The sequence below is a fragment of the Platichthys flesus genome, chromosome 13 (assembly GCF_949316205.1).
Source record: "Platichthys flesus chromosome 13, fPlaFle2.1, whole genome shotgun sequence".
NCBI classification, from domain to species: domain Eukaryota; kingdom Metazoa; phylum Chordata; class Actinopteri; order Pleuronectiformes; family Pleuronectidae; genus Platichthys; species Platichthys flesus.
Window position 1 is genome coordinate 19,897,671 of NC_084957.1, and position 23,124 is coordinate 19,920,794.

A 23,124-nucleotide genomic window follows, 5' to 3' on the forward strand; every position below is an offset into this window, starting at 1 on the left:
GAACAGTGTGGTGCTCTTCCTTTTAACTATAACACACACACACACACACACACACACACACACACACACACACACACACACACACACACACACACACACACACACACACACACACACACACACACACACACACACACACACACACACACACACACACACTGTGTGAGGGTGAGTGAGGGTGCCAGCGCTGACAGCGGACATCAGTGAGATGACAACTATCTGCCCCAATCTGGTTTCTCCAGATGTGGATCAGGAGGAAGTGGTTTTCACTGAGCTGCTGTCAGACTGAACTCCAGCGTTTGTAGCTGTGCCAAGGAGACTCATGACTCATCATTTTATCATATCATTAATATAATAAACTCCATACATAGAAGATTGAAGGTTTCAGATTTCAATGAAATTGCAATTATCTCTATTAAAGTGAATTATTAGAGTGTGTCCAATTTGACATTAGCAAAGCATATTTTAAGTAAATTATATATATATAAATACGAGTCAATCTACCATTTATTAGTTCAGCATTTCTGCAGCAGATGAGTTTATGTGTTTGCGGTAATAATGTCAATGTCAATACACAAGTCTCATCAGAGCAGTTTTGAGTTATGATATAATATGTTGTCTGCCTTATCGTTCATATTAAATCTTTACAGACCATAACAAGTGACACAAGAAACAAAACTCCATTAAGATAAGACACATATTATTAGAAGAAAAAGAAAAGGGGGGAGTTGAACTGACTTCGCAGGGACCAAAAGGGGAGAGGGGCCCTTTAAATCCTGAATGAATAAAACTTTTTTAATATATAAATCTATTTCTAAGGACTTAATTTAAATGGTCAAAGCTTTGGACACATTAGAATATATCATTGGGTTTAGTTAATCTCTTGAATTTGCTCTTTATCCAACCCGCTAGGGCTCAAGGGGCTGAAGTAGCTCATTTGTCAATATGGGTTACACTTTATCTTAACTGTGTCATTGTCAATCAGATTTCACAGCAGTGAAGTAGCACAGGTTGGCTTTATCAGTGTAAATATACACATTTAATGTTGTGAAGTATACTTTTAATATACTATTTCATTAATTATGAGCCACAATTAGGTACATCATATGTGGCCTTGAATGATACTGTTACATATGTCTTGCATGTAGTGCCCAGAAGCTCAGAGAAGACAAAGTTGTGCCAGCACATAAAATCCCTGAAACTACAGAATGATGCATGGTTAATTATATCCACAACAGCTCTGGTTTCATTCACAACAATAATAAGAGAAACATGAACCGGGAGCAACGATGACTTTTAATCAACCATCCAGCGCAGAGACCTAATGTAACCTATATAAAATGAATAATAGACTAACACACATACACACACACACACTCACACATGATTAAATTACTGATAAACTTAACACACATAATAACTTACTGGATTCTATAATGCTATTCTGATACTAAACATATTCTACGAGAGGCAATCTCTAATATTGTCTCTATAAATATTTACATTACGTATATGCACATATAGGTCATTTACATTTTTCATATTTGAGCCTAGGCACATGTTTGATAGGAAGGTGTAGAAACTGTACAGAGCTTGTGTAGATCACCCTCTGATTAATGGCTGAGGAGGCCAGAGCTTGACGGGCAGAGGGGAGTGGCAGCGAGCGCACACCAACCTCAGCCACACAATATTATGTAAATAGAGCAGAGGAGTTGACTTAAGGAATACAACACGCTCACAGGCAGCATGTGTGTGTGAGTGTGTGTGTGTGTGTGTGTGTGTGTGTGTCCGTGTCCGTGTGTGTGTGTGTGTGTGTGTGTGTGTGTGTGTGTGTGTGTGTGTGTGTGCAGTGTCCATGTACATGTGAGAACAGAACATGTGATCACAAATGAGATCATTAAAGTTCACTTTGAGCACCGACCATATTAACATGCACTGCAACACCTCATTAGCTTTCCAGAGATTATCATTTTTATACAAATATACGAAACCAATACTTGAATGTGCAAATATTACCAATGTGGTGGTTTAGTTTGAACATTTGAAAAACATTTGAAAACGAGCGCAGCTTTCAACGTTCCCACTCACTTGGGGTGAGGGCCGCCAACCTTTTCAAATATATACCTATGTCATGAAGTTAAGATAGTTGGCTCTACGCAAGCATTGGTCCAGAAAGGTTGAAGATGGTTTTAAACACTAGGTTGCGATATGAGCCATATTAAATCAATAAATGCAGTTTTCTTTTACAATTTATTAATAAATGTGATTTTAAAACCAGCATTAATGTATTTCCTCAAAGAACAGATATACGATTTAGTTTACAGCTCAAAAAACACACTGAAGTTTGACATATCACTTTTAACAGAGGCATAAACAATAGGTCTGTAAATATCTATATTACTGTGTGTAAAGTGAAACGATCACGGTGGACTAAATCAAAGGCCCTCGATGTTATCACTGTGTATGTTTTGTGTGCGAGTTCAGATGAAGCCTGAAGGCTGAGCCCATGCTTTGGGAAAGTGGAGAAACGTGGAGAGATTAACAACAACAAAAAACGTTGTGACCAATAGATAAGACTCTGAGAAACCACCTCCCTCACATTAAAAGCCTTTGAAACCTCTGTCATTCAGGTAACAGCCCTGCTCTATGCATTTTACCTGTATTCTTTGTCCATCAAGTAAGAGTTTGGTGTGTTTTAATTTCACAGCATGGCTTTAGTTCCTCTCTGTTGTTTCTACAGTTGCCCACTATGGCATTAAAGTATTGTTTAAAAAAAAAATAGAGTAGTGTAAAGAACCCTGATGCTGGTCTCAGTTCAGTCTGCCTCTAAGTAAAATACAGCAGCCATCAAACCCAAACTGAAGACTCGCCCTCTTCGTTACACACAATATGACCTGGACAACATCCAGAAAAAAATTAAAATGACGTCATTTAAGAGATGTGCCAGACTGTTAGGAGGTGACTTATTGTCCACATAAAAATGAGACCGTGAAAACGTAGCATATGACATGATTCATTAACTTAGAATGTGTGGTGGCGAACCAGATAACAAGAACATTATTCCCAGAGAAACGTTATGGACCCAACAGTAAAAACAAGAGCTGTTAGTGCGGCTCAGAGAGTTTCATGCGGAGCGTAAATCACTTGAAATTTGAACTTGGAAGGATAAACACATTTCACACAACAGGGACGTCTCTTCAAAGCTTGTACAAAAAAAAAAAGAAAAAAAGCCTGAGTTTGATTCATGCAGGACAACTCATGAACCAGGAGCGTGTTTACTCTCTAAAAGAGGCCTCTCTGACAGCGAGGGGTCTTTCACGGACTGACATTTATCCTTCTGTCTACAAGTGGTTTTATATGGGTTGCTCAGTCCTCGCCCTTATAACTGTGTGGATGGCTGGTGGGTTGAGCGAAAAGGCCTAATAAAGCCAGGATGAATATGAAAGCCCCCTCTCTCAAGGTCGACTCGTGGGCCCCAAGCTGGACTTGATGAACGATTATTGCGTCCCTTCCCCCCCCCTCTGCAAACGGCGGGGAGACGGATTAATGCATCAGCCTGTGGCTGCCACGGGGACGAGTAGAAAGATGGGGAGGACGGCGGAGGCATTCGTCTCACTTAGAAATAAACCATAACTTTTTCTATCTCCTTCCATCTAACAGTTTTTAAACCCTTAGCTCCTTTCCTCCATGTGGACAGAGTGAAGTGGCACCCTGACTGATTGGAGCCGCTGAGAGTCGGACTCAGGCGAAGAGCAGTCGAAGCTGGAAAAAGCAAACGCATTATGGAGCTGAGGGAATGAAAAGACAACAAATTGCAGCTTAAAATTAAAACCCTGTTGCTGCAGAAACATGCCCACAGAAAACCAAACAGCTCAGGCCCAGATTATTCTTTTATGGCTTAAAAACTTGATGGAATGTGAGATTCCCTCAAGTTGCAGCCTGGAGAAAGAAACAAGATCTAATCTCAACTTTATCTGATCACCGTGAAAGGTGAAAAGTTGAATTGGACAACGCCAACCTGTCGGGGGAATCCAGGTGGCAGAGGAGAGACGTGCTCTGGGCTGTCGGGGCACGGGTGTCGGGGCACGGGTTCCTGGGGTCGCTCAGATGAGGAGTTTGCCCCAAGTGGAACGCAGCAGGAGATTGATCATGAGAAATGAATCCAGTGTGTGGCTTTATTTAAAACACATCAACACCAGTGTCATGTCATCTGCATTTCGGTTTTCTGCATGTATGGCTCCACTGTTTCATCCTGAGATATTTGTATTCTCCAATTTTTGCATCTGTCCTGTGAAGGACACCTGGTCAATATGCTCACTGCAAAGTTTCAAGAGGTTTACCGACTGTATTCTCATTTCACAAAAAGGCTGGCGTGAAGAGTTCATGAGAATGTCTAATGTCACATACAGCCCCAGAATGAAAGCAGCTTTGTAAGAGGTTTGTGTTTAGAGGCAATGTCTTTGGGAAAAGTGACCTGCAGCTCGGAATGTGTCAGAGTCAAAATTAACTTTGTCAATTCTGTACAGGACAGAGGATTGATATACCCTTTCTCTCTCTGATCCCTGGTTTAAACATATAAATAGATATAATATATGTATACTATATATAGTATTTACTATTTCAAAACTTTCTCACAGACCAGTTTATTCCTGCAGGTGGTAATTAACAGTCGCACCAAACACTGGGTTACAAAACGACACGACACCTCAAATTATAGCAAACATTTTTGGCACTCAGGGCACAAATGGTCTTTTGAGGGCACTATTAGCACAGTGTGGGTAAAAAATGACTTTTTAGCTGTTACCTTGACTGCATGTTTAAATAATAGGGAAAGGTGTCAGGCAGTGGCCCAGGCTCCCACTTATCTCAGTCCTCCAACAGGGAGATTCATGTTTGCAAGGTGCAAAAAAAATAATAAGAAAAGCTTTCAGGGCAGCAAAGTCAAGCAGGGACAGAAATAAATTGAATGAGGGGGATGTAGTTATAGAAAACGAGAAGACTGGTGAGTAGGACTAAAATGAGTTTGACTGGGTGATTAAAGGTTATGGCTTTAAGATCCATTTAAAGGTCCTGGAAGAACAAATGTGGCTGTTGACTGGGCAAAATCCTTTAAGTGCTCGACAAACCCCCGGCGGATGATGGAGCATAGATGACCTTTTATAATTTCAGTAAACTTACTTTTTCTTCACAAAGCATTTTCATTCTCAGTCTCACAGAGAATGGTCACCTATAACTACATCCGGCGCTATATCATATTTCTGTTACCATTAGCAGTATGATCAGGCGTCAGAGTTGATTCCTCCCCTCCAGCGCTGCACTTGTTTAATGAGCTATGAATGAGACATATTCTATTAAATGTGTCTGTCTGTCATCGTCCACCTGCAGGGGGATACACAGCCACACAATGTCTGGCTAATAGGAATAAGACTGCCATATTAAAAAAATGGTTATCTTCGGGGAAAAATCGTCGATCCAATATTGTTAACAGAACAGGTCATGAAGAGACTTGATGCTATCTGGCAGTTCTGTGAATGAAGGATCACCACTAGAGTTGGCATGTGTATAATTGCATTCGGAATAAATTGATGCAACATGAGCCAATGCAACATGCTGAGAAAAATGTGAAAATGACAACTTCGGCCAAATGATAGGACGGAGTGAATCCTTCCTGCAAGGTACACATTTACATACAATATCCATTAACTGTGAGCAGATATTTTGTGTAAGCGGGAGGAGGATCATAAAACACCTCATTTTGCAGCACTACTCAGTATTGAAGGGGGAGAACTTCCCCCTGCGACTTCACAGCTCGGCCTTATCTGGTAAAAATCCCTTGAAATACGTTTCGTTCGCTCTTCCTCATATCGCTCCTCGCCCTAACTCCCACCCACCCTGTCTCGCCTGTCCTGTTCCGCAGTATCTCTACTATTCTAACTTGAATTTACACTTTCGGAGGGTGATAGTTTGAGAGAGGCTGCCGTGCCTCAGTGGAGCACAACTTTCCCTCTGTATCCCTCTCTCTCCTTGTCGTTCCTCTGCCGTCCCGTCCTCCTCCTCCTCCTCCTCCTCTCACACGAGTGAATTCAGATGCCGGGGTCCGCGGGCTACGGGCGGTTTTGTGTAGAGGGCCTGGAGGGGCCAGAGGAATGAGCAGCCACGGGCGGTACGGTGCCGGGGCCAGGAGGCTAATAGCCTCTCAGTCAGCAAACTGGTGGAGATGTCCGCCCGCCTCTCACAAAACCAGTGGTGAGGCCACATCCAAAACTACTGACAATTTGTCAAGAGTGGCCTTATGAAACTGACAGAAATGTAAGCACTGTTGTCAAAGGCAGTGGGAGAATCAGGGGAAACATTCTGCCGTGGTATCTGTGAAAGCGCTGCAGGGTGGTGTTCGAACACAAAGAATCTGTTGGTGCGTGTTGGGGAAATATTGAAATTAGTGATGAGGAGTCGTCTCATCTCCTTAACAAGCTGCATCGTGTTTTTTTAAATTGTTATTTTGCAGGGGAGCACACACCAATGTTTCAGTTACTGACCTCCAGAGAACGAGAGACATTCTATCTTGATTCTTAACCCAGAGGATGAATTCAACTAAAAATATCCATGAAGTCCGACAGGTGGGGAAAGGCGATGTGACCATAAAAGTATTTGAGATATAAATCATGATAAATGTCAAATTAGTACTAAGTTTAGATTGAGATTGCAGGTTGTGATTTTAAACTCTTGTTCATTAGCAGAGAATGTTTTTTTTTTTTTTTTTACAAATACACCACAAAGAGGTAGAAGATTAAAACACATTGCATAGGCAATATCTAAATATATAATTAAATATTGTTATATTGCTATGAGATACTTAGAGAAACTCATTTTACTCTCGGAACTAAAAACTGCTCTTGAATGGTTTTCATTTCGCTGCTCAGAAGAGCCATCAGCTAGATATGAGAAGGTATTTATGAAAAGCAGAGTTCAAAGAAACTGGGAATTAAATGGATTTCAAGATCTACATTAAGAAGAAGTGAATTATCATATGATAGATAGATAGATAGATGGATACTTTATTAATCCCGAGGGAAATTCAGAAAACGAAGTTTGTGCAGATAGATTTTTCACTTGTCGAGTCGGTCGTACTGATGCAAAGAGAAAAATCTGTTTATTAGTAATTGTACCGTAGGTTAACATGATGGAATTCAATTCAGACTTAGCTGTTTTTGGAGCTACACATGATATCGGGTGTGAAGTAGTGGATGTACAGCCTTGAAGTCTTAATAAAAGACATCACATCGTTGTTTTAGAGATGCATTAAAACAACAAGGCATTTTTTAGGTTTTATTATCTGGGGGGACAGGAGACGGCAAAAACACAGAAAAACAACTATTTCCCACGGCTTCGCCACTTGTCAGTGAACAAGGCAATAAAGCCCTTAAATGCTTTCTATTCTTTGATCCTCCGCTATCTGGCGGGCCAGTTATCCTGACATGCCATCAGTGGGTGAGCGACTGGCCCCAGCAGCATGCTAAACTCAGCTCCACGCAGCTGCCTGACTGATGGCTGCAAACACAGCACAGCTCTGCTAGCACAGCTCCAATTAGGCCCAGCGCTGAAATCGTGAGTGAGATGGAAAACAGTGTCTGGTGGCAAAGTAAGAGGGGAATCTAAACCAAAGAAGAGGAAGAGGAGTAGAACTTTGTGTGAGAAAACGTTTTCTCTTTTAAGTGAAAGTCATGTCTTGAAGGTAGCATCGCTCGCTTGATGTTCAAGAGCCTGTCGGGCAGCGAGACAGCAGCAAAATGACAGCACCATTACCCAGACGATGAAAGAGATTGAGGGAGTCGTACTAAGCGCACAATACATTTCTCCTCCTCTTGTCGAGCAAATGATGGAGGGAGAGATGAGGAGAAAGTGAAGGAGAAAAGTGAAAAGGGGGATCTGAGAGGAGGAGCACGGGGAGGAGAAGGAGAATGAATGAGAGAGGAAGGGAGATGAGATGGGTTGAGGGGAGAATGTGGACAGGCTTGGCAGGAGAGAGGGCAAACCAAATGGAAAAGACTAGAGATTTGCAAGGAAGGCAATGTTCCTCCTTGGAGTTGGAACCCTGCACGTATTTGAGCAGAACAGATGATCAATAGTGTGGAGCCGTCACACAGCTCCTCCTCTGGATGGATATTGCTGTGCTGGGTGTAAAAAAGGTTCAGAGTTCGAAACCAGTCCAAAACCAGTTCTCTGGGCCTCACAGAGAAATTCACAGCCAACTCTATAAATCGCAAAACAGACTTCACGTCTAGATTTCCAGGAAGTTCCAGTTGCTGCCCTCATGGCGCGCTCTTATCAGACCCGGAGTCTTATGCAGCGAGCCAATATCATCCATCTGAATCAGGAGCTGGCGGGTTGTACAGTGTTCGCCTGTGGATGGAGGTTGCGCGATTCCTTTCGTGATCTGTTGTGTGTTTGACAAAGTGTGTAGCAGCGTCAGGTCCTCTGGCACAGCGGACCTTCCAGATAACAGTCGACGGTGTTTATGGTGCGTTTAAGCAGACTGTAAAAACACAGTGATATCGAGGCTGATGGAGAGCGTTGATTCTCAGCGTGCTAGATGTTTGTCTAGATCGTCCGTGCGTGTGTTCCTGCGATGATGTGTTTTCAACTCATCACAACTTCAGGTGCTGCTTCTATGATGTTTTCCAGCTGCGTGCGGGTGAAAAGTCATGTGACTACAGTGGGATTTTACAAATCAATAATTTGCAATTGGTAATTTACAGCAGGGCAGTGTTCACTAGCTGCACAGCACCAAACAGACAACGCTAGCAACTAGCTCGTTACAATAGTGAAGCATCTGCCAGCTAACGAGGCAGATATTTGAATTGAATACCTTTTACTTTACTATTATTTCAATTCAATAATCTTTGGCATGGATTCTGTAAAAGCACTTTTTAACCTTATTTTGATATGCAAATAAATTATAAAGGATTTATTATCATAAATTGCATTATCATTATTTGTATTATTATTTCCCTCAGAAGGTCGGGACACAAGGATGAATATTGGACTTAGTATACTTTTGCCATGTGGACAAAATGCAACCTCAAATAAATGATAGTGTTTCTCTGTATCTGGTGAAAGTCTTGATAAAAAGCTATGATATTTGCGATGGGAATATGGTTCCAACTGTCAAAATCCCAGGAATCGTAAGGTTCTGAGCTTATCAATAATCCATTGCTTTTACTGATGCTGACATGTTTTTCTAATAGCTGCTTATTTAAAAGAATGTGTGCAACAAGAGTCCTGCCACAGAGGAAACAATGCACAAAGAAATCATGGCTTCACATCACAACGGGTGTAAAGATTGTACTTATGCCAACTAAGGGTGTAAACAACAGCAATCTGTGGAATAATCTTTCATCTTGGGACAGCACGGTGGTGCAGAGGTTAGCAATGTTCTAAGAAAGTTGTGGGTTTGAACCTGCCGGCCAAACCGTGGAGTTTTACATGTTCTCTCTGTGTCTCAAGGTATTTCTTGGTATTTCAGCTTCCTCCCACAGTCCAATGAACTGCAATTTAGGATTACTGGAGGTGTGAACGTGAATGGTTGTTCATCCCAGTGATAAACTGGCGAGCCGACCAGAGTGCGTACACCACCTCTCGCACAATGTCTGCGGGGATTGGCTAAAGCCCTCCTCTCACCCCCTAGAGATAAGCTGTATAGATAATGGAATGGATGGATGAGTCTTTCATCTTCCTGGAATTTCAGTGCGTGTTGCATATCAACATAGACTTAAATTCCATGAATGCAATGTATTTGACGCATGAGAGCTGCTGCAGCATGTTCACAGCATCAGAGACATAGACTCCACTTGGGTGGCCCTTAAAAATTAAATATTTAAAGACTGGCAGCCAATTACATCTGATAGAACCAGGTGGAAAAAAAACATTTTCTGTTGATACTGTGCAAGTTTTATCAAAGTAAAAGATTCAGGGCTAACAGACGGATCAGTAAATTAGTCCTAACATTTGACAAGTTCAGGTTGTTTTTCCTCGAGACTCTGAGAGAACAGGACTGGGCCTCATGCAGATAGCACGCTCCACTGGACAAACCAGCTCAGAGACCGGAGGACGGCTGATCCCTTCACCCTGCTCAGACACACGCTACAAGGATTAAATCTCACTGCATCACACATGGACACTAAGTGGTTTAGAAAAACCCTACTTAGGCAGTCAGACATAACAACACAAACAATTACTTGTCGTTTAAGGCACAAACATGTAAAGCGCGTATCGATGAGTGAAAGCTCCTCCAAACCCAAAGTAAGCCAGCTCTCCGGGTCTCCTCCAGGTGACTGAGGTAGCGCTTCAACAAGCTCCTATAAAACGCTCATCAATCACAGAGGCTAATCTCAGGTTCTCGCTGACACTTTCATTGTGCAGGCCTTTTCTATACGGCTGCCTTCCCATAATGCCCTGCTCTGCCCGCTTTGACAGGCCAGCTGCCTCGCAGCTCCCTGCCATGAGAGCTATTCTCAAGTGGCACGCCTTTGAATCGAAGCACCGGAGAGCTCCGGCTAATCTGGACATCTGGAGGCCAGGAGGGTGAAGCGGGACAGAGGCAAAGACTCAGCAGAGAATAGGTGACCTCAGCACAGCTTTGTGGAAAGGAAAATGGCCGTTTCACAAGTTCTGGGGTTTGAAACTACAATAGTAAAAAGGTGGCACTTTTCAACCTCATAACTGCTATTACACCGGAGGTCGGGCAAATGGCACCAAATGGCACTGAAGTCTTTATGGCCTTCTTCAGTTCCATTAGTCAGAGATCAGACCAGCAACATAGGCGAGATGGCCCTGGAGTACTGAAGGAGACATGGAAGGAAACAATCCTGTACTCCTAAAAAAAAAAGGATTTTTTTTTCTAATCACAACAAAGCCCTCTGGCCACCTCTTCCTCTTGTGCGTTTCCATCCTCGATGCTCACCAGCAAGTTTTTTTTCTGCTTCTTCAATCTTTGTCACCGCTCGACAGGGGGAACACAAACAGCCCTATTCAAAAATAAACACAGCAATTTGGAGCGTGTTTACCTTTCCTTGTGCCATATCTAACTGTTCTGTTCCATTTCATGCCGGGAGGAAGACCTTGTTTCTCGGACAACTGTACAGATGACGGGCCAGATAGCGCGAAACCATTATTCTACACAATCATTTCTATCTTGTCCCCTCTTGCTTTTCTGTTAATGTTGCAAGTGGCGCCAGGAGAAAAAGTATGTTTACGAACATCCTTTTTTTTTGGTGGCTGTGAAAAGTGGCTTCTGACTTTGGCTTTTATTCAGAGTAACCCACTGTTGATACATGAGCTTTCATGTCAGTTGTAGTTTTTCTTTGAGGAAAAGTCAGATGGGCAGCTTACCATGAAAACACTATTCATAATACAACCCAGGCCTTATTTTTGAGGCTTTGACCATTATTCCTATCACTTATTATAACGCTCACTACAGATTCATAATTATGACTCTTTATAGAAAAGTTGTCAAGGGCAGAGTAGAAAATAGTCTTGTTTTTTAAAAAAGATGCCCGGAATTATCATTATGGTGCCAATCAGTGCATTTGCGATTTGCAGAGTAGATAGAAGTTTCTTTAACTGGGTATAGGTATTATAGAAACCTGGATACATTGTCATTATCTGCAACTACACAAAGGTCAGCATGACATATATATATATATATATATATATACATGTGCCTCAGTGAGCACAAGGCTCAGATATCCATGCACCCTCAAATTAATTACCTCTGCCAGAGAGGTTTTGTTTTCAACACTGTTTTTGACTCTCAGTATAAATGCCCCAAAACTACAGAACGGATTTCCACAGAACTAAGCAGACGTTGTGGCATGGGCAAAATTTGATCCAGGAATTATTTTAAAGCACTTTCTTGCAAGATTTACGAGGAAATAATTGATGGATGTAGATGAAAAAAAAAATCCTTAGTCAATGAGTGAGTGCAGCTTGATTGAATCCTAGGGTACTACTGGGCCTTGGCAGACGTTTGCGCTCTACTGAGTGCCATTCTTGTTGTGTGTGTGTGTGTCTGTGGCCACTACACTACAAGAGCGCCATCTGTGCATGCATCCTCTAAGTGGACTCCAAACGGACTTGAAAGTAGTTGAATAAGAACAACTACAACAGATGTCCAAGTGTGTCCACAACGGAGAATAATTGAAGCCTTTGCCAGATATTTCACTGGGTTTTTGCAAGAATGCATGAATGTGCAGCTTTGGTAATGACCGGATGAAAGTCAACCTAGTGAAGAGGGTCCCATTATTCAAATAATTCAATCAAAAGCTAGACTATAACTGAAACTGGCATTACAACTTCCTGTAAGTTCCTTCATCCCAGTCCAAATGAGGGTAAATCTCAAAACAAGACATCCATGGGTCAAAAGTATAGTAAGAGATATATGATTATTATCAGGCTACAATGTACATAACACACTTTCAGTTTCCTTGTGTCCATGTAAACATTGTAAACAGGTTTATCAGATGTTTAACAAGTGGTTAAAGATGATGTCTGACCTTGGATGGAAACCTTTGGGTGTTCTTTCTTTGTGCACTCTGGTTGGGTGAGCGGGTCAAACAATGACGGGGTTGTCGGGACTGAGTCCTGAGTGAAAACAGTCGGGAAGAGGAGGAGGAGGAGGAGGAGGAGGCCAGCCATAGACGAGGGCGTGGAGTCCTGCGAGGACGCTGTCATGGTGATGACCTCTCCTCTAACTGCCAAGGTGGGCCTCTGGGATACGGCTGGAGGAGAGAAGAGACCACGTCAGCACCTGAATACATTTAATACATCAGGCTTAGAGGAAAAGAAGCTCACTATTCTCGTCAAAATCATTTCTTCTCTCGAGGCCTTCAATTCCTGAGGGCGCCCATTTCAGAATCCAGGGGAACAGAGAGAGAAGAATAATGCAAAGATATAACATTTTGGTTAAAATGGACATAAGTGTGGGATGAAAGCAAGAATGTTAGGTAACTAGTGGGTGGCTGGAAAGGCGAGATCTAAAACAGATACAGAAAAACTGCACAAAAACTCTTTTACCTCAGTGATGAGCCAACTGAAAGAAGTGCCTAACCTCTAACCTTAAGACGATCATTTGAAATGTGCAGTTAAACTTTGGAGGTTCATTTAATGGCTGATTAAATTGGAGAATTGAAAGCAACAGTGGACTGTTCAATGAGGCAGACGTTTCCTCAAGTCAGTGGAGCAGGAGATGGCTAACTTAAAAATGTGTGGCACTGAGGGACATGCTGGAGAAGTGTTAGAAAGTATTTACTCCAACTCCCCTATCCTGAAAATACTGTTTTTACCCCACATGTGATTCATATTAACACATGATTAATATCCTGTCTGGCTGCCATATCCATGTATTACGTAAGGGGTTCCAGCCGGAAAAAAGGAACCCTCATGCTTTCCTCAGTTAATGTAATCACCTCCAGTCATAACATACGAGTCCACAGTGCAGAGCTGAAACCGGCAGTTCATCATCTCCCGCCCCGCGCTCCTTACGACGTTAGCTTAGCGAGGTGTAATGTCATTAAAGTAGATTAAAAACTGAGCGCATCAACTTTCTACACAACTTTGGCTGGGTTACATCTCTGTGTGGTGTTTTCCCTGCTAATGCTCCGATCAATAACAAATTATTAGCTTGGTTGAGTTGCAAATCAACCATATTGCCTCTGCAATCAATTACGCCTTTGACTACAGCCGCTAACTAATTAGGCAAATGCACACAGAGCCTATGTTTGTCATTATACTGCAGAGTCAACAGGCTCCCGCAGCCACTGGCAGCAAACACAGGGTTGATGAAACCGGTGGAAGTTTTTAATGAACTCTGCACCGGACACCAGCTCCCTGTTTCATAAACTGAGACTGAGAGCGTAGACGGCTCTGTTACTGTTGTTGTGTTGCAACAGATACAAGTCAGAAGATGATGTGCAATCCAGGCATTCAGGTTTTAGTGATGCATCTGTTAGTTTCAGGTGTCATGCCCTTATCACACGTTCACTCTTTATCCTCAGATTGATGAATAAGACCTGGTACTCTTCTCTTATCTAACCAAATAAAGACACATTTTTAGACAACACTTTTTTATTTAAATTAACCCTTTTAATCAGGCCCTTTTGTAAGACATACAGATATAGTGTATTTGAAAATGATGTATATGTGTCACCAAAGATTCAATTGTGCACACAGTAATTGTCCATGGTCACTGGACTGCATTTATTTAGCGCTTGTCTTGTTCTTATTGACCAGCGTCTCATTCGCACACACCTTCATACAGCGCTTCTATACCACAGACCATTCATACTCTACTCTACATCAACATATGGACTGGAGGAGCAGGGGATGACAACCTTGTGGATAGCATACGACCCAGTGTACGTCAATATGTGCCGCCTCTGTTACTTTGCCATCCAGACTCAAACATCATGACAAAAATAAGAAAGATCAAATCTCTTCCTGCCACATGCAGGCCTATTGAGCTTGATGCCACTCCAACTGAGCAAGCATGAATATTGTAGAGTGTCAAGAAGTTGAGACCCCCTCAGAAATGGATCACATCAAGATGACATCCATATGGGCTTCCTCCTCTACCTTTGCTTCTCATCAATGTTTTCTAGACTGAGTAGCTATAAAGGCTTCACCTGTCCTCATTTCAGCAATACGATTTCTTTGCATTTCCTCCAGCTCGACAAATATTTAAAAGACTAAATTGCAAGAATCAAGGATATCTTTTTTATCCATTTTGCAGTATCCACATCAACCTCAGCCGTAGATAGAACAATTTACATAAAATAAAGACAAAAACACAGAAATCCAACCCTCTCAATATATAAGCTCAAAATAAATTATTAAAAAGGCCATTGGCTGCTCGGATAAATTAATGATTGTACCGGTTTGTCCTGCATAGAGGAAAACTGTATCTGAAGCCAGAGGGAAACAGCCAAAGCAAACAGAATACTGCATGAGATGAAGCCATCACCTGCATTTTTGAAGACCAACACTACTTACGTATGGACGTCAAAAATATAAAAAGTTAACATTACATTCTGGTTTCCATCAGAACTGAAACCAAACTTCTATGCAGATGAAAGTAGACTGTGTGAGCACTGCCTGACATCCAGCGGTTGAAACTGTAGATCATAGAGCACCCATTAGGCAATAGAGAGATTCACATTTGACTTCCACTCTGTATATTGGAATTTGGGAAATAGAAAATATACTTTATTTATATGGGGCTCTTCTAGCAATAATGACCACTCCAAGCACTTTTTTAGAACAAATCACGTCCATCCATTCTGTGGGGGATTCAAGGGGGAACTCAAGACTCCAAACATGGGGCTCCACTCAAAGAGGTGTTTTGTAGCATTTTCAATTAGGAAAAATACCTTTGAATTTTGACGTCAAATGTCTTCTTTTCATTAAAGCTAATAAGAAAAAGTGATTCAATGTGTACAACTAATTTGCTGATGTTAATGGATGTTCATCAAAACCAAACAGAATTTTCAGTTTGCACGTTCTTTATGATAATCCAACTTCCCTTCATTTACATTTTTTATTCTCCACTTGTCTTAGTTTCGAGTAACATGCCAAAATGCCCCTCTGTCATATTTATTCCTAGTTACACAGCACTGATACCTGCTTCATACAAATGAAGCAGAGCATCTTCTGTTGTTTACTGTGCTGTACAAAGGCTTTTAATTAAACCTGAAAGATTGACCATATGTTCCCAATTTAGCGCATTGTGATGGGTTGGAAGCATGAGCTGCCACTGTCTTCATGGTATGTCATATAATACCTTCAGCACACTCTGCATTCTGTTGTCTACCATTTTCACTTTTAGTAGATACCTGACAGAAGAAAGTGACATGAAACACGAGGAGAGACAATAAGAATGTAGTATGAGATCAAATTTAGGTTCCAGGCTGAAACCAATCGGAGCACATTATGCTTACACGGCCCACGTTTTACCAAGTAGAACCAACCCTATTCCTTTATTTCTATTATCTGCGGGAGCAGTGTTGGCAGATGCTTAATTCACATTAAATCTCAGAGACCTGAAAGTCAACGGCTGACTCTACAAATTCTCTCATTAGTTTAAAAGCTGGAGTGAGAGCAGGAAGGGCAGGAGATCATGACAGATGACCAGGACTCTGCCGCAAGCTCCGACTGTGGTGGGTAAAAGCTGAATTATAGTCCTGCGACTGCAACCGTGGAAGCCCACGCAGCTGCATCGACAGACTCGTTTTGGTTTATACCTCTCTAACATACTGCGCGTGTTGCACCGCAATTCACCGCCAGAACCTTAGGCGGAGTAACGTTTTTTTTCAAAGACAAAACACACAAAGTAGAGACGTCTTCTTCTTCGTCGACTGTTTATTTACATCGCCACTCCGGCTCCTCATAGCCTATTTCTGGAGGACAAATCGGCCAGTCAGTGACTGGTTATACAAGTGGTCATACTTTCGGATCTCTTCTGCCAAACGCTCTTCTATTTGGTCCATATTCGTTCTTCTAAATCTTCCGTGATTTCCACGTATTGTGGGGCATGAAACCGGAAACTAGATTCCGGACGGGATGTAGTAAGCAGACCAATCACAAGCCTTGCAGGCTGCGTGAGGCTCAAGTCGATTTTTCGTGTAGTTAGAAAAATTGGCGGACGCATGCAAGCCGCCAGAGGGCTCGAAAGGGGCGTATTGCATGTCTTGTGTGCATGCGTGCGTGCGTGCAACCCGACTATAATTTGGCCTTAAGTGTGGACACACACTGAGGGAAAGTGAGGACTGGTCAAAATGTCTTCACTCTGTAGGGTCTATGCTTAACATGGTCCTCGCAAAGATGTGGGTACAGGAACACACACAACCACATAACTTGCGTATATTGACAAACATGCAAAACAAACAGAGAGAGAGATTCAGAGAGAGAGAGAGAGATAGGGAGAGATTACACAATTTACTTGTATACACACCCACAGACACACCCAATTTAATTATTTTCACCTTCATGCACCAGACACACAAACACACTTTACTTATTCATATGCAAGCCCACCTTACTTATACATATATACACATAGACAAGTGTGCATGCACACACACACAGCTATGAAAACTGGCAAATTCAGCCATAGACAGCTGGTCACACTCCATTCTGGGTCACAGCGCGTGGGCAGCACTGTCGCATGCTGTGTGCCAACATCCATTCCTGAGAGGGAGTGTGTTTGTGTGCATTTGGTTGTCTGTGTTGTGTATGAGAGTGTGTCTTTAAACCATGACTCTTTACAGCCACTCCAAAGATGCTGTCCATCCAATTTTCTCTCCTGCCGTGTTTGGGATTAGCAACAGTTTGTCAGCAAGGAACCAGGATGATCTATACCTTGGAGGAAGCCATCTCCTAACACCAACACCCACACCCACACACACCCACCCACAAAAACACACACGCACACACACACACACACACACACACACACACACACACACACACACACACACACACACACACACACACACACACACACACACACACACACACACACACACACACACACACACACACACACACACACACACACACACACACACACACACACACACACACACACAGGTGAAGCCTTTAAAAAGACTCAGTGAGCTGCTGCATGCCCATCAGACATCCTGCTGGATACAATGAGTCAATTAAAGGTGCGCTACATGCACAGGACTTACAGGGTACTGTAGATTGGAATAATAGATGTCCGGTCACGTTTCTTTGTCAATAACTTGGTGACCCATGAGCAGAGGGATTTACTGCATTAAGGCTGTTAAAACTGAAGAGGAAGAACATTTTCAATCCTTTAGAAAGCCACACTATCACAATGCATAATACTCCAAGGAACTGCCCTGCAGCCAGCGGCAGCTTTAAACTATACTCAACTATTTAAACTATTCATCGTGAAAAAAAGAAAAAAGTAGTCTGGTAGCTCCTACAGACATAGAGGGATGTGTGGTGAGGGGGTCACAGCTTGCTGCGAAACACAAGAGCCACAGACTTTGAACAACCCTCATTACTCTTCTAACAGTCGGAATGAACAGTAGAAACTCTGCTCCCGATGCAGTTTGCTACTATCTGCACTTTCATCTGGACATTTAATTGGAACATGCAACTCAGGGGACATATTTATTATTGGCGGCAGACGGGTGTGTTCTGATGGGGCTTTCACACCTACTTTATTTGGTCTGGACCGTCTGACTTTTCAGGTTGGTCTGAATCAAAACGTAAAAGAGCGTGTGTCAGTCTGGATCCAATGAGCCATGGTTCGTACAACAACAGAAGAAGGAGAAGTGGAAGGAAGATTTCCTGCAGTCAATGACAAAGAGGTTAATTTTGCTGGTAATAGAGGGCTACAGTGATCAATCAATCAATCAATCAAATTTTATTTGTATAGCCCATATTCACAAATTACAATTCATCTCATAGTGATGGTAGTACACTTGCAAGAAAGCTAACGAAGTGAACTGGGTCATTCCTTTGCTCCATTCATATGTAGAGACTTCTTTATTCAAAAAGACACTCGCTCAGTTGACAAACAAATCAAGGTCAAGAAAAGGTACATGCAGGTCATGTAGGCTGTGACGACACGGCATTCGTATGTCACACTGAAGTCTTAAATCTGCTCTCTAAACTGCAATGTGAAATGATATTAACCGGATCACAGACAACAAAGAGATAAAACTTGGTTCTGACCAAGGTCCTGACTGTCATACATGAAAACGCCCAGAAAATACCTCACCTAAAAACTCCAGTGAAAAACAACTTTGAGTTAAAATGCACTCTCCCCCTTTGTCTGTGTTTGACAATTTACAGGAGGCAAACAATATCTCATCGGGATGCTTCAGCATGGTGCCGCTTGGTAAACAACCCGACACAGTGCAACACCCCATTTTTTTCTCCAAGAGGCTTAAAGTAAAAATACGACAATGCTTTGGCTCCGAGATAATTTGGGAAAGTTCTTAGATAAACAAGGTAAGCTCTCCTCTTTAAGAAAAAAAAGTCTTCTCTTTATCCAGATGGCAGTCAGTAAATCTCAACCTTTCCTTAGCACAGGCTCTCATAAGCCCCTGCCGATGCCAGCATGTATCTATGGCAACAGAGCAGCAAATTGGTAGTCAGGCAGCGGGAACCAGGTTGAGTGTGTTTCGGCACAGACCTCTCCAGTCGACCGGCGGGAGCTGGATGCAGCACAGTGTGAGGAAGTGGAGTGTTCAGAACAATGAAAAGCTTTAAGTAGGCGAATGTGAGCAAAAATGTGTTAAGAGGGTGATGACAGTAGATGCATGGACTTTCTAAATACAGAAATAACAAGTGAACCGACTTGCCATGTCATTTCAAAGGGTACCTTTGCTCCAGATGTTACTTTTCCCCGTTAACTAAAGGAAAGACTCTGGGGCCACAATTGCAGCTTTTCATAAACAGATATTTGGTTATCAGACAACAACTGTGTTTATCCTTCTCACACCAGATGCAACCTGAACCTTATTTTGATCTCATCCCAACCCTCTCCTCCACTAATTACTCCTTATCACTTGGCATTATGCACCCTCACTTCTTTCTTCCATTGCTCTCAAGACAGTTGGGGACCTTTTTTATGGCCGTGGGAGCTGGATGCAACCCATTGTGAGTCGAGTGCTTCGGACAATGAAAAGCTTGAAGTAGGCAAATGTGAGCAAAAGGTGTTGGAGGGAGGTAATAATAGTAAATGAATGGAGGCTACTGCACAGATAGTCGACCTACTTACTTGTCATTACTATGGGGCTTTGCCTCCAGATGTTTCTGCCAGGCAGGGGAACTGACAGATTTTCGATATCTATACCTTCGATTGTCAGAACATTTTGTTGATCCTTTTTGTGACAGATGTAAAAACTTCTACTCATCTCATGTACCGCCCTCTCCTCTGCTTATCAGCCCTTACTCTCTTTGGACTCTGCCCACTCATTTCTTTCTTCCATCGTTCTCGAGACAGTTACGGACCCAGAGTTCCCAGAGAACACTCCACCTTTTTGTCGCCGTTTGCTACCTCATCTCAACCTCGCCTGCGAGGGGAGTGCCTCTAATTACAAGTCAATGCCAACTCCCCCAGCACAGTCTTGTCCGAATCCATTACGACACTGATTAAATTGCTTCTGGTCCATTGGGAAGCAGTTGCCACCTGTACAAGGACTATTTTATGCCATGTTGCAGCAACACAAGAAAAATAGTCTGTGTGGCCAAGGATGGCAAAACAAAACCAATGTTTGATACCTTTAGAAAAAATTGTCATCACAGAAAACAGATAAGGAGTTTAATTGATCTTTTATGAGGAGAAGCTCCCAGATATCATGATTAGATATCATGTTAAGCATCTTTTAGCAGGATTTTAAGTTTAGCCCTCCAGAGCGTTCATCTCATAAAAAAAGTGTTGTTCCTACAGAGCCTGCTGAGATCCACTGCTCATCAGTATTTTTTATGGCAAAGGAACACCAATATCTCCTCATCCAAAAGCTCACAGGAATTCTCTCGCTCACAAACAAGATATGAATTGCAACAGAAGGAAATAACACCTGTTTCCTCTAGGAACTAAACACACGATCACTGCCTCCAATTCTGAATGTAAATCAAGCACGTTTATAACAGAATAAAAAGCAGTAGAAATCAATTCGTTTTTTTTATCTCTATGTTGCTACCGCTCACTTGAAGAAGTGGTGAAGAAAAAAGCCTGTACAGTAAGTGTGTGTTTTCATAAATCTCTTTTTAATCAAACTAACAAATCAAAGCGACTTTACCACAAGGTGATGAACGCCGACAACCACACCACGGTTGCATATTGCCACCATATTCCCATCCTATTCAAACCCTCCACTCTTTCCCTCAGGGGGGTTTGGTACAGCAAAGGCTACATTGACCATGTCTAATTCAACTCAATAGCTCAACCCCACCAATCTCTTTAATGCCCGTATTGCTATGGGGGGGGTGGGCCGGGGGGCGGCGGGGGCCTCGTGAGAGTCTCGAGGGAACAGACTGAACATGTAGACAACATACTTGGGGGAAGGACGCAGGAATGTGCGATAAAGATGGTTTCAGGGTGATATAGAAGACGTTTTTCTCTTCCTCTTCCTGGAAAGAAAGGGTCACGGCACACATCCCTTGTTATTGAGTCAATTCGCTCATGCTTGACAAGCCAGGGAACAACCAGAGAAAGGATCTGGTCTAGGAATGAGGGAGGGTTGACCTCGGACTGGATAAAACAGTGTGTGTGTGTGTGTGTGTGTGTGTGTGTGTGTGTGTGTGTGTGTATTTGTGTGTATGTGTGCTGGGGGGGGGGGGGGGCAACAGTGACTGACAGGGCTGATGAAGTGGCAAGGATTGGAGCCACTGTCTGGATTACGTCTGATATCAAATCAGAGGCTGTGGTGGAATCAAGGCATTACGGAGCCGGAGGGAAGGTGCCACCTGATACACTCATACGGCATTGGGACTGACAACTTAGATGTGATGTGATGAAACAGAAACACAAGGACAGAGATAAAAAGAAAAAGAAAAGACACTGGAGATGTGCAGCCATTCTGTGTCTGAAGTGGGGTCCAAAAGCATGACACAACTTTTGAAATTAGTCTCAGACTTTAGGCGCCACTGAATGTGTTAATGTACACGTTTTTGTGCTAGTGTGTGTGTGTGTGAGGGACATACAGGCTCTGGGTAATACTTGACTGTCTGTACGCTTCTCGAGTCTATCGTTTTTCTTCTTTCTAGCAGAATATTTGTCTTTTCACCATTAAAAAAGTTGAAATGTCAAGATTTCGAAAAACAACAACACTCTTCACTTTGTTCTTGACTTTGTAAACAGCAGCTGACATTAAAATCTCTGCTGAAGATCCAAAACATTCAGAGTTTCTCCTTTAAAAGAAATGTGAATGTTTTGACTGACTTGGTTTTAATAGGGTGGTCAGCATTATTGACTCAAACCAAGAAGGGGTTCTTGGTTTGAATCCCAGTGTGCCAAGGGTCTTTCTGTGTGGAGTTTGAATGTTCTCCCACTGATGATTGCTGATAAAGACTCTAAGACGAGGTTGAAACCTCCACAACAACAGAGTAGTAGATTTTGAGTTGAGAATGTTTTGTCGACACATTATGTATAGGGGTGGCTGTGGTTGAGGGGTAGAGTGGTCGTCCTACAGCTGGAAGGTTGGTGGTTCACTCCTCAGTCTCCCCCATCTGCATGCTGAAGTGTCCTTGGGCAAGATACTGAACCCTTAAATGGCCCTTCATAGATGTTGAATGCACTAAGTGTAAGTCGCTTTGGATATAAGCGTCAGACGAATGACATGTAATGATTCCCCAAATCCTGTCAAGTTCACTGGTTGCTTTTAAAAAACGTTTGTAACTCATCTGTATTCTCACATTTTTTTTTACTGTGAAAACCAAAAAGCTATTTGTTCCATTTAAATAAAAACTGGTGCTCTTTACTTACTATTTCACATCCTGATTGCATTACTCCTCTCAAATTATGCAAATAGCATTTAGTTACTGCAGCAGCTAGACCTGAGGTCAGAGGTCACTGGTCTGTAATAGAAAAGCTCCAGCAGCAGCATCACATTATACTGAAGTGGGGAAATGTATCAATCAACCATAAGAAGTTAAAACTGTGTAGTCGGGGGAACTTGTTAAATTCCAACAAAGTGCATGAATAAGAGTCGGACTGTTCAGATAAACCTCTCAGTGCTTCTACTTCTGGAAGATACAGCAGCGATGTGAAATTATAGAAAAAAACACCTTGTTTTTTCTATAATTTCAGTGGAACTGCTCTGAGGAGACGATCAAAAACATGCTGGCCTGGATCTCAGCTACAGAATATACCACTTTAGGAACAGTAACAATCCAGAAACAATCAGGCGAAGTATGATTACAGGACAGTGGCCTGATAGATGGATATTTATGGTGATTAAATGGCAAATCAGATTGTGTAATATGGTTTGATTGAGGCAAAATCCTGAATCTGTCTTTCGGATCTTGTCTTAAATTCACACATTCATTCTCTCAAGTAAATGGTCTATGTATTCATATAGCACATTCGTA

General features: G+C 42.3%; 1 protein-coding gene across 1 annotated transcript in view; it reads right to left on the reverse strand.

Annotated features, from left to right (window-relative positions):
* sema5ba (sema domain, seven thrombospondin repeats (type 1 and type 1-like), transmembrane domain (TM) and short cytoplasmic domain, (semaphorin) 5Ba) overlaps positions 1-23,124 on the reverse strand; it is a 156,543-nt gene that overhangs the window by 81,341 nt on the left and 52,078 nt on the right. The window contains exon 3 of the mRNA XM_062402018.1: positions 12,552-12,776. Coding sequence (XP_062258002.1) covers positions 12,552-12,729 — 178 coding nt within the window. The 5' untranslated portion in view covers positions 12,730-12,776. The remainder of the gene's footprint in view (positions 1-12,551; positions 12,777-23,124) is intronic.